Source organism: Drosophila bipectinata, chromosome 3R (assembly GCF_030179905.1).
Source record: "Drosophila bipectinata strain 14024-0381.07 chromosome 3R, DbipHiC1v2, whole genome shotgun sequence".
In the NCBI taxonomy this organism is placed as follows: domain Eukaryota; kingdom Metazoa; phylum Arthropoda; class Insecta; order Diptera; family Drosophilidae; genus Drosophila; species Drosophila bipectinata.
Window position 1 is genome coordinate 3489907 of NC_091739.1, and position 16930 is coordinate 3506836.

Here is a 16930-nt window from a genome sequence, read left to right on the forward strand (position 1 = left end):
GGAGCGCGGAAAGAAGATGGGAAAGACGATGACTAAGTTGGTATTTCCCTTTTCTCGGACAAACCGCAAGATTGCACTGCAAATATGCAATCGAAAGCTGACGATGACGTATCTTACATGCAATGAATGAAATTTTTTTTATACCGATTACATGGCTTTTAAGACTGCATCTCGTTCTCAGCGGCAAGCCATGAACTTGCCTCGCAAAAAACTAGCTGTCGGCCCCCTGCAAAAGCCTTTTATTGGCTTATGACACACAATCCAATTTCGCAGAATTCATATCAGCTCTGGCAGAAATTCTGTAGAATTAGTTCTTATCATAAACCAGAAACAAATGTAGTATAAATGGTTTGATGTTTAATTAACAATAAAATTCACAACAATTCTAATAGCTGTTCTGTTCAAGCTATCTGTTCTATAAGATCTTTTTTTTTCGTTTCAAGGAAATTGTTTACAAGTTGTAAATTACAACATATTGTACTGCATTGTATATCAGATGCAATTGCATAAGGTTTTTTGAATGTTTTGCCAATTGCATAATTTTTTTTAAATATCATTTGCATACTTTGGGGCCGAAAACAAATCTAGTGCATATTTTTTGGCCATGGTGAAAATTTCAAAACCTCAAACTTCATAATTAAGCTTGAAACCAACTTTTAATATTCCTAATATGGTACTTATATAAGCCATGTTTTTGTGTATATCATAATATTTTCTAGTACATTCCATAGATGAATGTACATGAACACGGAATAAAAATAAATAAAGTATTTAATAAAATGAGCTAGAGGACATTTTATGGACTTTATTATTGTTAGGTAACTAATACTATTGGTTTATTATATGGTCGTTTTAATTTAATTTTTGTTTTGTTTTTTTTTAAGGGGGGACATCTGAGTAAAGATTTGAAAAAAATCGAAAATTTTTATTTTCGCTAAAAAAAATTCTTCAGGGTCTTAAATAACATATAAAAAAAACGAGTCCGGCAAAAGTGTCTAAGTGTCGAAATTTTCCATTCTGTGGCGATGCCTCACAGGTCTATCCCACAGTACCCAAAACTTTAAACGCGTTTTTCTCGAAACCGTTTTTTTTTGAGACGGCCGGAAACATAACTCGAACAACTCTTAATCTATCGATCTGAGATTTTGACAGTACATTCAAAATACCTTTGTCTATCGACACACGTAGAATTTTTATATTGCTTACTTTTTTTAATAAACAATTTTGTGACGTTTTTTTTCGTGAAAATGTTAACTTTTTTTTCAATCACTCACCATTTTGCAAATCAATATATAGCAAAAATCCTACGTGTGTCGATAGCTGTTGATGTATAGATTCTATACTATAGAAGCCAACCATACTTGATTTTTTGTTCTACATTAAAAATTAAGGATGTTAGTTTTCCGGCTATGGACCCCCTTTAAAAAATACAAATAAACGAATAAAGGCTGCAAAGCTGCCATTTTGTTTTCCTCATTTACAAATTTTCGATTGGCTTTTTCATTTGGCCGAAAAAATTTCCAGAAAATCCGATTTTTTTCGCCTGTTACTCAGATGTCCCCCCTTAAGTCAAGTCGTCTACCCAGAAGTTCTGACTAGAACATTATTTAGTGCTTAATATTTTAAGAGATCTCAAGAAATTTTAATAATCTTTCTGAAATCTCAATTGAGTAAGTTTTTACAAATCCTATATATAACCTAGACAAAATTATATTTCCCTTACTTTCGAAAGCCTTAACCAATTCAATAAAATATACGATTTTTTCTTAAAACCGAAATTAAAACATAGAATGCCCTTCAAATATCAGCAGTAAAACAAAAATTAAACTTTAATACTTCATAAATAACAAATGTATTAAATTATAATTTATTTTATTTTGTACATATATATGTAAACAAATTTCAAGCACTAGAAATATTAGAAACAATTTATACGGTCTACATAATTTGTAAAATTATGACACGGCCTGCCTAAAATTCCATCAATTTCTTTTTTAGACTTAAGTTTTACGAAGGTTACAAAAGTTTGGGAAAAGTTTCAGAACAGGTAACATTTTTTCGTGTAAATTGTGTGCTATTGTCCCTCTCTTATTTCATCAAAGCTTTATGTAGTTACTGTATGTATTGATATTGTATATTGTATTAATAACAATGTCTAATCTCGTTATAAGAAAAAAATCATTTACTTAAAGAAAATCTAAAAATATCGCGTGTCTGCTATAATTTTTATATAAATATGTACAGCCTGAAAATGGCGTAAGATTTCCTATGTTTAATGTCTACTAAGCATCTAAGAAAAAATCCCAATAAAAATGCGTGTGCCGGACGTTAAGGTAAATTAGACGCAATTTTCCTTTATGACTTGATTCACTTTACTTAATAGGTATTAATTGGCAAGGAAACTGCTCTATTTAAGCTACTCATTTATCGATGTGGCACCTTGAATGGTCCCGCTCGTCTGATGACCAGGGAGCCCTAGGTCAGTTGCTCCAAGGTTGGCCAATCGGGCGAGGATGGTCGAAAAGTCAGGCCAAGTCAAGCGATTCACTGGGGTCAAGTTAACGAGAAAATGGTGAAATACATTTAATGACAGCTTGTGCATGCATGTGTGTGTAACTGTCTGAATTAATAATGAAATTGCATTGCACATTCAATAAAATATTTTCCACTGACAACAATTAAAAAGAGGCACCTGAGCAAAATGTGGACGCACCACTTTACAGTTTGGCAAATGCAATTTCAGCCATGACAGCACAGCACGCTAACAGATTTCTTATGCGTTCGTCTCGAAAATAAAAATGAAAAAATCGCAAACGGGAAACCAGGACGAGTCCGGAGCAGCAGCTGTTGTTGAAACACAATTTGTCGGCCGATTCGATTGCATCACAGCCATAATTCCATGTGTTATTTTTTATATTTTTTGATGGGTGGGGGGATGAAATGCAGATGGAGATGGTCCCATGTTGAAGTGCTGAGCAAATATTGATCCAATGCCTAGCGGGCTTTCACTTTTCTGGGGGGTTAACTGGCTAGCTAGCGTTCCCTGCCCATATCCATATCCAGAGCCTGTCGGTGCTATAAAGCAAATCGAATTATGCGGTGCAACTTCCGCCGAAAAAAACCAAATAAAATAGATTATAGAAATCGACCAGAAAGTGCCAAAAACGAGTTCGTTTCCGATATGGGTTCCAAATACATTTTGTCGCCGGGTGCAGCGAAACTTTTGCGAAAATTTGAAGTTGAAGTTCATTGCGCAACAAACGAGCGGCCGGCCGCAGCAACAAGCACAATAAAAACGAAAAAAACTTCATCAGGAAGTCGAGGAAGTGGAGTGGACTCTTTGCTGGCTTTTCTAGCATTTCCCAATGCGCAGCGGCCTGTTATCGCATTTCACGTTACACTCTGAAAACTCTTTCCAACACACAGCCATGTGGCTTGTTTATTTTTTTTTGCCTGCTCCGTGGCAATTGCCTCATGTCAATTAAAAAGCCAAAAAAAAATTAACAAAAAAGTAGCCAAGAAAAACCCGTGAAAAGTGAGTGAAAAATTAAAAGCACATGTATATTTGGCCTCGGACTTTGGCTGACTGATGAGGGAGATATAAATTCCCGATCTCCGGCACAATGACAGGAAGCTTAACACTTAATATTTATTTATAAGAGGACACTGGGCTCACATACTTGAATATATTTGAATTATAACAATAATGCAATGTAATCGTTGATTTCATCTACCACTTGTATCCATAAATTGTATGTTTTGAGCTGAGAGTGACTTCCTTCCTGCAATAAATTCGACCGGTTATCGTCGGTTTGTCATCAATTTGTATAATATTTTTTGTGGTAACCATGGCGTATACGCAATGGTGGGTGCGGTAAAATAGTTTAATTGAATTCAATTCACTTTCTGTGCATTCAACCTGAACTGAATGGCCACATTGCCAGTTCCACGGAAATTAACTTAACCACAAATTATCCAAAGCACAGAAACGTTTACAACTCCCAAGGCAACTCCTCAAGTTGACAACCCAATAAACAGTGGCCATATACAAATAGCATTAATAAATCTGAGAAAACATAGGAAAACTTAAAGCTGAGTTAGAGTTTTTTATTTAAAATTAAATTGTTTATTTAAACTTAGGACCTACCAAAATTGTTCAAAGCCCACTCCTTTTAACTCACAGCATTAAGCCTCGTTATAGCCAGAAATGCCGCCCCCAATAGCAATTACAATGTCCCATTAGTATATATTCGTGGCTATTACATGAGTGCTGACTTTTCTTCTTATTTTCATTTTCGTTTATTGCACTGCTGTTTGCCTTCCCTCTTGTTGTTTTCTTTTTGCTGTTTAACAAATTTACAGTTTGTTAACTACGAGCGCTTAAGTATTATGTTTGGGCCAAGTTTTCTGCATGCTCGTTTCGAGTTTTGCATTTATGCAGTTGCAGTTGCAACTTCAGTTGGCAGTTGCAATGGCAGTTGGTCTGCCCGGGCCCGTTTCACTTTCGGTTAGATAACCGCAGTCTCGGAAGGGATGGGCAGGGGAGGCGCGAGACGGGTCTCTGCGTAGGACGGCGGCTAACTCACTTAACTCGGCATTGTCACCAGAGACCGGAGTTGGATCTATTTTGGTAACTGCCATTGTTTTCCTGCGCTTTGTTCGGCTTAATTGTTTGGAGCGTTTACAAATGAACTGCTTCTGACATAGTGACAGTGAACTTTCCTCGAGAGTCGTGACCAATGTTGACTTGCAACCATTTGTCGCAACATTAGATAATGGCTGCCCTCGAGTTTGCTTTGGGCTGCTGTGTTGTCTCCACCTAAAATTTTAAGCCTGTAGCCTAATAGGGCGTTGATCAGGCAACTTGTCTAAGGTCAAGGTTGTTGCCCCAAGAGGAGGTTAAGATATTGGATCAAGACGACACTGGGTCAAGAATATTTTACGCTATTCATTGGTTTTACATTGAATGTTTTTTATACAAACAAGGCTAAAATGTAAAACTAAATAAAACTATTTCTCCTATAGTTTTCAAGAGTCTAAAATCTTTCTTTGTGAATTGTATAATAAATGACAGGAATCTTCGATTTCTGAATTTACAAAACTCCAAAGAATTGCTTCATTTTCTTTGTATTCTATTTAATAAGTTCAATATCGATTCCGAATGATATTTAGCTTAACTAAATATAATAAAATGAATAGAATAATATTTGGCTTAATCATCTTCACTTTTCCAATAACGATTATTACCTATCACTTGATTTTGGGTTTGTTTCCTCATTCTTTCAATCGAAAAACTTATTTGTTTTAAAAAATACTGAACAATTTAGTTGTTTAAGCAAGACGAACATCTTCTTTAACGTTCCTTGGAATAAAGTATCAAGTTCGTGTTCTAAGTCCGATTGCAGTTGCATGTCTTCAATTTTAAAGTATTGCATTTAGTTGGCATTTAAAACCCAAGAATAATATTCGCACCTAACTAGACCTTGCTTCACAGCAGACTTTTTCTTTAACTGCGACGATCACTCCATTTTAAGTTCGTTGCCTCAGTCTTTCGATTGGGCCATGTCAAAAAACAAAGTCATCGGTGCTGTTTTATTTCGTTACTTTTTGCTGCAGTCGAACATGTTTCGGGCACCAAACTTAATGAGCCGCATTGCAGTTTCCAGATTGCCACATGTGGCCGATGCCACTTCAAACGCATTGAACCCACCAGCACACACATACCACACACTACGCGTTTATGGCCACAAGCCTGCCTCAGTTTCAACAGCACACGCCACCCCCCACACTCCTCCGAGGTGTCAAGCTCAAGTGAAGCAAATGTCGGCAATAGGCTGCCAAAAATAAAGTAAAATCCGAGACATAAGATAAATTGTAACATCGAAAGAGCAACGAAGAGACGGTAAAACTCTTTGGGGACCGCGAAGAGCAACACAACAAAGCCCCAAAAAGCGCTCAAAGTGCACTCTCTGGCTTTTTCTTTAAAAGAGCCGACCAAGACGGTTTTCGAGCACAGTTCGAGCTCAGATGTTGCCGTGAAGGGACCCCAAGCCAGACATTCGAATCGGTGAAAGAAAGTCGCGAGTGAAATTTTTGTGTGCGCTCAGAAACCGCTGAAACATCGGTTGGCTGGAACGAATGCCGATGACAAAACAAACGTAAAGCGAAACGGTTCGAAATCGAAAACACCAAAATCAAAAGTGCTGTGCCGAGGGCCAATTGCAATTGGCAAAGTGAAGAAAGTTGGTGTGAAGCGGAGACGGAGACACGGAGTACTAAAATATACTCAAAGAAGCCCACAGACGTCATCAGTAAAAGTGAATTTTGATCTTGATTAGCCGCCCAGCTAATCCAAGGCCCAATTGAAGCTAATCCAGCCACAAACACATCAACTCAAAAATGAAGGTGAGTCAAAGGATGCCGCAGAGAAAGTTGATCGTGTTAGTGGACTAATTGGTGCAAATGGACTTATCGCTATATTGCAATATCTCGTTTATGCAACTTCTTTTGCACAAAACAAGTTCAAGTGCAAGGCATTCTCTGCGAATAGCGAAACCCGTTTTATGTTGGCCACACATCGCTTACCTTACAATATTAGCTAAGCGCCCCAGCTGCGTGATGACTATCACGCTCCCTCGTCCAAAGTGGAGATGCTTTCGTTATGTAATCTATGGATAACCCAAAAATCCCAATTGATGCACTCCAATAACAATCCGATAATGCTTCGAAGACCTTCATTCAGTTGGAACCTTATGTCATATACGCACCAGAAGCCCCACTTATATTTGACCGAGTGTGATGCTATAAAAAATATCATGCATAATTATTATGTCAGACCAGCTGGCTTCTACTTGTCCGTGGGTATATCAGGGGCTTGCTTTCGAAAATCGTGAAGAAATTTGAATGAAGTTCAGGTAGAGACGCAGACAGCCAGCTGAGACGAGACACACGTAAAAATAATAAACGAGTCCAAAACTGAACCTACCGCAATTAATTGCGCGTTCATAGTTAAAGGAAATCCCCGTAGTTCACCTTGTTCAGGTGTATAGATCATTAATATATCAATGTATTTTCAGCCCATCGAAAAGTCAGCAATAGTCAATATGCTAATTGAATGTGAACACAGAAAAAGAGAGCGAGATTGCTTGAGCCGCGTTGAGAGTGTAGGGGCCACTAAGCCGGCAAATACAATACTTTCACTCTAAGTCTCGGCCCGACAAAATATTGGCCATAACAATGAGCAAGCAAAAAAAGAAAATAATAAATTTTGTTGACAAACTGCTGAAAAAAACAAAGACCAATCATGGGAAGCTAGGGAAATGGCTTTGGCAAATATTGGCCAATAGTTCAGGGGGCCAAAAACGCAAAGTCCAGTCCATTAAATTCAACCGAATTCCACACTAAAATTGCATTCGTTTAATTGCTCAATAAATAATAATTGTTTTTCGCCGAACCTAGCTACCAAAGCAGATACACTTTCATTAATTATTATTATGCACACTACTGTTTCAACTTATGCAATCACGAAACGAAGAACAGTTTTGGTTTCAATTAATTGGTGCGTTTGTATGCAGATTGCAGTGGTTTAATTGTTCCGGCCATGGCTAAAACAAACAAACTCGCATCCAATATACTATATATATTTGGCCCGTCATAATTGAGGTTACGCCATCGCAGGAGAAAGGCCGCCAATTTAATTAATATTTTTCGGGGCGGCTCCACTTTAACCCAAATAAAAAATAATTTAAAACGCATTTGTCAAAAATGTATCAATAACCATAATTGAATGTTTCTCAACAAGATTTACTGACCCGATTTCCGTTCAATTTTAAGATATTATTTCTTATTATTTATGAGTAAGTGGATTGCACAAATGACTTAAGCCGTGGTAATGATATATCGAAAAATATTTGCCAATGATTGGCCTAGCATTTAAGTGTTCAATTGAAGTTAATGATAGGAAATTATTTTAGCTTGGAAACCGATCAAAAATTGAGATTAAATAGTTAGGGATTATTTCCCGTACCCTAATGAAGACATTTCCATTCGCACAGTAATTAATTTGATGAAGCAGCTATTGGCGGATTAATCGAGCACAAAATCGGTGCGACGCCCCAAGTCACAGGAGAAACTAACCGTATCCCGTTTGGCCAAGTTAAGTTTGTGCAATTAGGCTAAGTTCGCTCAACTGTAAACCGAGCCATGGGGCCAAGGCGGGGGGAGCTTGTGGGTTGGCATATTCGTAGCTAGGATTACGAGTTACAAACGTATGTAGTTGTAACTGATTTTGCCAAAATGCTCCGTACTAAGTGGCAGATTATGATTGCAGATTGTGTGTGCGTGGTATCTACCATGGTTGTGCGACAGTTGACAAATGAATGCACAGATGAGGCAACTGGGTAAATGGATAATGGTGGTGCAACCACCGCAAGTGACACATTTTGGCAATTTAATTTTCTACATTTTCTATGGGCATTGTTGGCGCTGTCACGTATAGTTCGAACCAAAACTCATTGTCTATTTATGCCTGTCTATCTTTTTACAAATAGGTACTTGGTCTGAGTCTTCTGCTGGTGGCCACTACACTGCCCCTGATGTGTCACGCCCTGCCCGCTGCCACAGCCGCGGAAAAATCGCTCTCGCTGGAGGACACAGATCTGGACAACGAGCCCGGTGAGAGTGTTAAGGAATCGCAGGTGCAAAAGCGATCCGGTAGCTTCGATTACGTGGCGCACCTGAAGTCCGGCCTGTTGTCCGGAATTGGCCAGGCCTCCGCTTCGATAGCCTCAGGCAGTTCCGGCGGAAGCAGTGGCGGGGGGGATAGCTACAAGTCGCACGAGATTGTTGTCCATGTAAGTTGTAAACCGCATATTCACGGACCGATTTTCCAGCTGACTCCCCCCTTTTTTAATTTGACCTCGAGTTGAAGATATCCAGTGGTTTTCATTCAAAAGTTAACCAGAAATTTAAAACGCCTCAATAGAAAGTCAATTTATATTTATAAGCATTCATTATGGATCATTATGATGAAATTATATAGATTCATCACATTTCTCATTGAAAAATACAAGCCTCTGAGATTATAGTTTAATGATATTCAATTTTTGACAAAATTACCCAATTCCTCTAAAGAAAATGAAATTCCTCTAAAGAAAATGAATATGGTTCCATGACTTTTAATAAGAAATAGTAATTGACTTAACATGTTCAGTTAAAGAAGTGAAATATTTTTGAAATTGAAAATTGTAAGTTATTTTTATATTGTAACACTTATTCTTTATTCCCAGGGCAACTCAGTGGACTATGACCCGTGGTCGTTTAAGAAGTCCGTCCTGAACACCATTTTCCAGGCGGTCAAGGCCATTACAGGTGGAGTAACCGCTCTCAAGGGTCAGCTGATCAAGGGCAGCGGCTATGCTTTGAGTGCGGGAGGAAACCTGGTGGCTGCCGGCGGTGACAAGGTCACGGACGTGGGCAAGTCCATCATCAACTCGGCGCACATCAACTCCCACACCTACGCCACTAGTCACTCCTCCGGCGGCGGCGGACTCTTCGCCAAGCTTAGCTCCCTGTCCGGCGCCTCCTCGGGCGGCAGCAGCGGTCACAAGTCACCGAGTCCTGTAGTTCACACTGAAAGTAAGTACACACGGAAATAATATGGACTACAATGAACTAGTCTCCAAACCTATTTGGCCTCGAAACATCTTTTATTTTCAACTATATTCATGAGTGCTCGAAACCGCGTCCAATAGGCCATAAAGTTCGCGACCATTGTCATTGGATTATGCAATGCAGTTACTGAACTAGATGCATAACAATTAAACCGCCTAATAACCAATACTGTTCCCCGGCCAAAACGGAAGAGACAACTTCCAGCTCCGACTCAGTTTGAAACCAGCAGCCAAATCGGAGCGTGAAGCGAGCATTGAACTTGGCTAGCAACTTTCGTTTTTTTCGCCGTCAACCCGTTCCGTCTTTCGACTGCTGTTGCCTCTGCAGCCTCAGTGTCCCATTTTGGCTTACCGACTCTGCGTTTTTTCTCATTGCAGCGATCACCACGTACGAGATCCCAACCGGCCACGCCAGCTACGGTCCGCCGTCGAAGCCGCCGTCCTACAGCAGCGCCACACACCAGTACCTGCCGCCCGTGGGCGGTGCCAGCTACGGCGGAGGCAGCGGCGGTGGAGTTCCCTTCAGCATCAGCCACCCGGCGGCCTTCGATTCACCGCCCAGCAATTACCTGCCATCGGCCTATGGACAAGATGGTGCGTACTCCCCCCGGGTCTAACTGGTTCTTCATCGGTTGTGGGTCTTTTGTAAATAATTACTTCTTTAATTCCCATTCCCAGAAAGCTAACCGTGGTGTCGAGTTTCTTCTGAAATATTTATCATATTGTACATATTCTCATTTAGCTTTAAATATTAGATATAAGCAGTACTGTACTGTACGAACTGTATAAAAATTTAATTAGATTTTTCTGTAAGAAATATAAGTAATAATTTAGGCCTTCTAATTGTTAATTTAATCATTTTAGTTAAATAATTTTCATTAAAATTTTGGCACAAAACTCCTTTATTTTTTAACGAAATCTTCAGGCACAAGTAAATGTATCATAGAAAACAGGCAGATTTTTTTTATAATACATTTGTTACATATTTAATTATATTTAAAGTTTTTTCAAGTAGATTTTTTGCCTAAATATTATAAGTAACACAAACTTGTAGCTTGTAAACCTTTCCACAAGATTTTACTCAAGACGTTACTTGGCACTATCTTAACAAAAACTATAATGACAATAGTTGACTTGTCTCATCAGTCCGCAATCGCAAATCACTCAATCCCATTTGCATACTTTCTGCCACACCCTCGAGTCAGCACCACCAGCCCTGCCCCTTGGTGGCCCTTACCGACATCTCTCGTCTCATTTCCGCACGTTACTGCCAACAAGAGGAAAGTGAAAGCATCACCATCAGTTGCTCATAATTTGTGAAGACGCAGCACAATCCCCGCAGAGACATTGTAAATACTGTAAATATTAACACCACCAGTCGAGATCTCTCTCTTTCCGAGCTAGTGCCTTGATGTGTCCAATGACACATTTCCAAACAAAATTTATTCGAGTTTTTAGCACATTGCGTAACAGAAAAATAATTGATTCCATGCACATACACATAGTTATTTATTTATTTAATAATCCATTATCCATCAAATATTAGATAATATCCTTAGATAAAATAATTGTACGGCCATTCGCAGTGGCAACATTTCGCATACTTGATAATATAACGTATACGTATGTAGCCAATTGCCCATTAAACAGCCCAGCGAAAACCTTCAAAAAGAAGTTTCGGATAGGCTAAGCAATGTTTTAGACTTTCATGCAGCTAACCAAAACTAAAACCGGATATCATCCAAGATCATCACAAAAATCATCCTGACGACGGCCCAAGTGTGTATAAAACGTGTAAACAATCATTTGTACAAAGAAAAAGTAAAACTAAAACCATTTAACACCTTACCAATATTGCACAGAGGAAATGCTTTTATTTTTCATAAAATCCTAAACGCTCAAGTATTGATGTATTTTTCCTCTGTGAAATAACAAAACACTTACATAAACAGATCCATTCGAGTGTAAATACCTCAACGCAAAAATGCAAATATTTAATTTGGTAAATCTAATAAAATTTCACTCATTGCATACAAACACCACCACAACAAAAACCACAACTACAAACAACAAACCACAACACCACCACCACACATATCCACCCACTCGATACAACCACCGGCAGCGGCCAGTGCCAACAGCAATGATTTCAACATCTACGGCCGCCACACAAAGCTGACGGATGATGAGGCCCGAAAGGCGGCCAACCAGTTGCAGGAGATCCTCAGCCTGCTGCCCAACGGAAAAACGGAGTACACCGCCTCCAAAACTGTGGCCCTGGACACTGGAAATGTGCCCACCGGCACTGGATTGGAGCAGGCAGAGGTCTACAACAGCTACGGCCTGCCGCTGCCCAATAATCTGGGCACTTTGGAGTCCCTGTCGCACACTGAGTCAATAACCGCAGCCTACAATCCCGCCGCTAAGAGTCCGGCGGATGTGTACCACCAAATGGCCAAGAGACCTACTGCCGAGGAGCTGTATATTCAGAAGCATCCGAACGAGGGCTACGACTACCCACCGCCAGCAGCTGCTGCTCCACCTCCACCACCCCCTCCCCCGGCTGCCAACGACTACCGGGTGGAGAACTACCATGCTAACAAGAACAACGCTCTAAAGGACCTCAGCCCAATCATAGCCGCCTTGGAGGTGGCCAAGAGGAGAGGGAACAACGGCAGCAGTGCTCCGATATACTCCATTGAGAAGCAGGTGCACAAGCAGCCGCATGCACCCTTCCAGTATTTGCCTCCAGTGGTGCAGAAGTCAAAGTACGTGTACAGTGCACCACCCGGCCCACACCACGGCGGCTACAAGGTGCGCCGTCATGTGGCACCGAGCTCCAAGCACGCGAAACGGGTCTTCCGGCAGCAGGACTACGAGATTCAGGATCCCCTGATGTTCAACCGACTGCTGGAAGTCTAGGGTTATTCCTCGTAGCTTCTAGCAGTAGCCCTCTAAGTCATTTTCAGCATTTACGCCTAACTTATTTATGTTCTCGTTATCGTTATCGCTATCGTAATTAATTATTTATTGAGCTTCCCAACCCACTTGTTGGCAATAAACAGAGCAGGCCACAGAATTGCATTCAGCACAGCATGCAAAAAAAATTAAATCCCCAGCACCACCACTCTTACTTTTTCTTCATGCACCCCCACAATCTTCTGTTGTAGCACCACTGAACAATCAGACCGGAACACATTCTCACCTTTCACCGCTCTCTTTCCAGTCTATCATCAGTAAAGCAATTTTATTAAAAGGACGAAAAGGAAGCTGTGGACCACTGCCCATTTCGTCAACAGCACAGTCCATCTTCACGTATCCTAGAGTTAGTCAAAAACCGTTCCTGCCTATTCCGAATCTATCTGCTGTCACCCTGTCAGATATTGTCCAAAAACATTTTTCGAATCCGATCTGAAGAACCGACCTCCAGTGGGTGTCACAAGAACTGCATAAGTTTCCATAAATTTAATCTTCCCCATGCCTAAATTTAAGTATTTAAATTAAATAAATCGTTGAATAACAATTGGTTTTGTGCCGAGTTTTATTGTATCGCTTGCAAGGGGGAATCAAAGCTATGAGAACTTTAAAAAAGAATAAAAACAAGAAAGGAAAGCTAACTTCGGGCGGAGCCGAAGTTTATATACCCTTGCAGTTAAAACCGGATATATATCGCAAACATCGGATATAGTTGGCCGATCCTTATGGGAATAGGAATATATAATCCAATTTATTTCAATACAAAATCTAAAAAAAGTCCCAAACTTCTATCTTCAAAAATACGAAAGTTGATATTTCTACCATTATACCATTTCCGATCGTTCAGTTATATGGCAGCTATGGGATATAGTCGGCCAATCCTAATGAAATTTGGTAGGTTGGATCAACTGGCCAAAAATATAATCTGTATTTAGTTTTAGCTTTCTATCTTCAAAAACACGAAAGTTGGGTCATTTCCGATCGTTCAGTTATATGGCAGCTATAGGATATAGTCGGCCGATCCTTATGAAATTTGGCATGACGTATTATTTTGCCAAAAATAGCTCTCATGTCAAATTTGAACTATCTAACTCTAAAAACACCAAAGTTATACCATTTCCGATCAATCAGTTATATGGCAGCTATAGGATATAGTCGGCCGATCCGGGCCGTTCCGACTTATATACTGCGTGCAAAGGAAAGAAGGGTGTGTGCAAAGTTTCAAGACGATAGCTTTAAAACTGAGAGACTAGTTCGCGTAGAAACAGACAGACAGACGGACAGACAGACGGACAGACGGACAGACGGACATGCTCATATCAACTCAGGAGGTGATCCTGATCAAGAATATATATACTTTATAGGGTCGGAGATGTCTCCTTCACTGCGTTGCACACTTTTGACCAAAATTATAATACCCTCTGCAAGGGTATAAAAAAAGAAATACAAAACTCGAATGTTCTTAATAGGAGACACCTTTTGTGGGTGTTATTTTAAACAAGAAAGCAAAGCTAACTTCGGGCGGAGCCGAAGTTGATATACCCTTGCAGCTAAAACCGGATATATATCGCAGACATCGGATATAATTGGCCGATCCTTATGATTACATCATAATAAAACCAATTAATTACAATAAAAAATCTAAAAAAAAGTCCCAAGCTTCTATCTTCAAAAATGCGAAAGTTGATATTTCTACCAATTAGCATTTCCGATCGTTCAGTTATATGTCAGCTATAAGATATAGTCAACCGATCGTTATGAAATTTGGTAGATCGGATTAACTGACCTAAAATAGAATGTGTACCAAGCGCCAGCTTTTTATCATCAAAAACACGAAAGTTGGGTCATTTCCGATCGTTCAGTTATATGGCAGCTATAGGATATAGTCGGCCGATCCTAATGAAATTTCGTAGGTTGGATCAACTGACCAAAAATATAATCTGTACCAAGTTCCAGCTTTCTATCTTCTAAAACACGGAAGTTGGGTCATTTCCGATCGTTCAGTTATATGGCAGCTATAAGATATAGTCGGCCGATCCTAATGAAATTTCGTAGGTTGGATCAACTGACCAAAAATATAATCTGTACCAAGTTCCAGCTTTCTATCTTCTAAAACACGGAAGTTGGGTCATTTCCGATCGTTCAGTTATATGGCAGCTATAGGATATAGTCGGCCGATCCTTATGAAATTTGGCATGTCGTAATACCATGTCGTAAAAAATAGCTCTCATGTCAAATTTGAACTCTCTAACTCTAAAAACACTAAAGTTATACCATTTCCGATCAATCAGTTATATGGCAGCTATAGGATATAGTCGGCCGATCCCGGCCGTTCCGACTTATATACTGCGTGCAAAGGAAAGAAGAGTGTGTGCAAAGTTTCAAGACGATAGCTTTAAAACTGAGAGACTAGTTCGCGTAGAAACAGACAGACGGACAGACGGACATGCTCATATCAACTCAGGAGGTGATCCTGATCAAGAATATATATACTTTATAGGGTCGGAGATGTCTCCTTCACTGCGTTGCACACTTTTGGACAAAATTATAATACCCTCTGCAAGGGTATAAAAAAGTCCCAAGCTTCTATCTTCAAAAATACGAAAGTTGATATTTCTACCAAAAACCATTTCCGATCGTACAGTTATATGTCAGCTATAAGATATAGTCAACCGATCGTTATGAAATTTAGTAGATCGAATTAACTGACCAAAAATAGAATGTGTACCAAGTGCCAGCTTTCTATCATCAAAAACACGAAGGTTGGGTCATTTCCGATCGTTCAGTTATATGGCAGCTATAAGATATAGTCGGCCGATCCTTATGAAATTTGGCATGTCGTAATATTTTGCCAAAAATAGCTCTCATGTCAAATTTGAACTCTCTAACTCTAAAAACACCAAAGTTATACCATTTTCGATCAATCAGTTATATGGCAGCTATAGGATATAGTCGGCCGATCCGGGCCGTTCCGACTTATATACTACGTGCAAAGGATAGAAGGGTGTGTGCAAAGTTTCAAGACGATAGCTTTAAAACTGAGAGACTAGTTTGCGTAGAAACAGACAGACAGACAGACGGACAGACGGACATGCTCATATCAACTCAGGAGGTGATCCTGATCAAGAATATATATACTTTATAGGGTCGGAGATGTCTCCTTCACTGCGTTGCACACTTTTGGACAAAATTATAATACCCTCTGCAAGGGTATAAAAAGGCCTTAAACTTTCAAGGATTTTTGTCTTTGATAGGGTGAAAACATAGGAGCCTAAAAGAAAGCTTAAAAAAATGTAACATTAAATGAATGTAGTTAGTTTCTACTAGATAAAACTATTTGATTATTTAATTTATAAACAAAAATAAGGTAAATCGAATAAAAAGCTGTGGTAAATATTTTGTATGACTGTTAACTTTAGAATTTTAAAATGTTAAAACTATAAACAAAATTAATTATTTATTTATTTACAGGCCTACTGTTAAAAACTGTAAGGTATATTTTTTTTATATGCCGCGAAGTATACCACAATATTTATAATACAAATGTAAATCATTAGGCGGTCATTTCATTCCTTACTTAATATTTACTCTTCACCTTTTTATAAAAAGAAAGTGTAACAAGAAAGCAAAGCTAACTTCGGGCGGAGCCGAAGTTGATATACCCTTGCAGCTAAAACCGGATATATAACGCAAGCATCGGATATAGTTGGCCGATCCTTATGATTACAACATAATAAAACCAATTACTTACAATAAAAAATCTAAAAAAAAGTCCCAAGCTTCTATCTTCAAAAATACGAATGTTGATATTTCTACAAAATACCATTTCCGATCGTTCAGTTATATGTCAGCTATAAGATATAGTCAACCGATCGGTTTGAAATTTGGTAGATCGGATTAACTGACCAAAAATAGAATGTGTACCAAGTTCCAGCTTTCTATCTTCAAAAACACGAAAGTTGGGTCATTTCCGATCGTTCAGTTATATGGCAGCTATAGGATATAGTCGGCCGATCCTTATGAAATTTGGCATGTCGTATTATTTTGCCAAAAATAGCTCTCATGTCAAATTTGAACTCTCTAACTCTAAAAACACCAAAGTTATACCATTTCCGATCAATCAGTTATATGGCAGCTATAGGATATAGTCGGCCGATCCCGGCCTTTCCGACTTATATACTGCGTGCAAAGGAAAGAAGGGTGTGTGAAAAGTTTCAAGTCGATAGCTTTAAAACTGAGAGACTAGTTTGCGTAGAAACAGACAGACGGACAGACGGACATGC

At 39.2% G+C, this 16930-nt stretch overlaps 1 protein-coding gene and 1 long non-coding RNA gene across 3 annotated transcripts; both read left to right on the forward strand.

Moving 5' to 3' along the window:
- The first annotated feature begins 1830 nt into the window (after positions 1–1830).
- LOC138926775 (uncharacterized) lies at positions 1831–2612 on the forward strand. Its single transcript, XR_011443412.1, has 3 exons — positions 1831–2047; positions 2103–2333; positions 2384–2612. It is a non-coding gene; the product is annotated as an uncharacterized lncRNA (long non-coding RNA).
- A 3411-nt stretch (positions 2613–6023) lies between these two features.
- LOC108128229 (uncharacterized) lies at positions 6024–13167 on the forward strand. Of its 2 annotated transcripts, none has more exons than XM_017245715.3 (5): positions 6024–6405; positions 8550–8852; positions 9288–9636; positions 10050–10265; positions 11797–13167. In XM_017245715.3, the coding sequence occupies exons 1-5, from the start codon at positions 6400–6402 to the stop codon at positions 12591–12593; spliced, it is 1671 nt and encodes a 556-aa protein (XP_017101204.2). In that variant the 5' UTR covers positions 6024–6399; the 3' UTR covers positions 12594–13167. The 2 variants fall into 2 exon arrangements, with proteins under 2 accessions (XP_017101204.2, XP_017101205.1); XM_017245716.3 differs by having other exon boundaries at positions 12898–13165.
- Positions 13168–16930: the final 3763 nt, after the last annotated feature.

Bases quoted from the DNA above. Each gene is read 5' to 3' on its own strand.
- LOC108128229 (XM_017245715.3), top strand. The intron at 8,853-9,287 runs GTAAGTTGTAAA...CTTTATTCCCAG, and splicing joins CGCACGAGATTGTTGTCCAT to GGCAACTCAGTGGACTATGA. The intron at 9,637-10,049 runs GTAAGTACACAC...TTCTCATTGCAG, and splicing joins TCCTGTAGTTCACACTGAAA to CGATCACCACGTACGAGATC.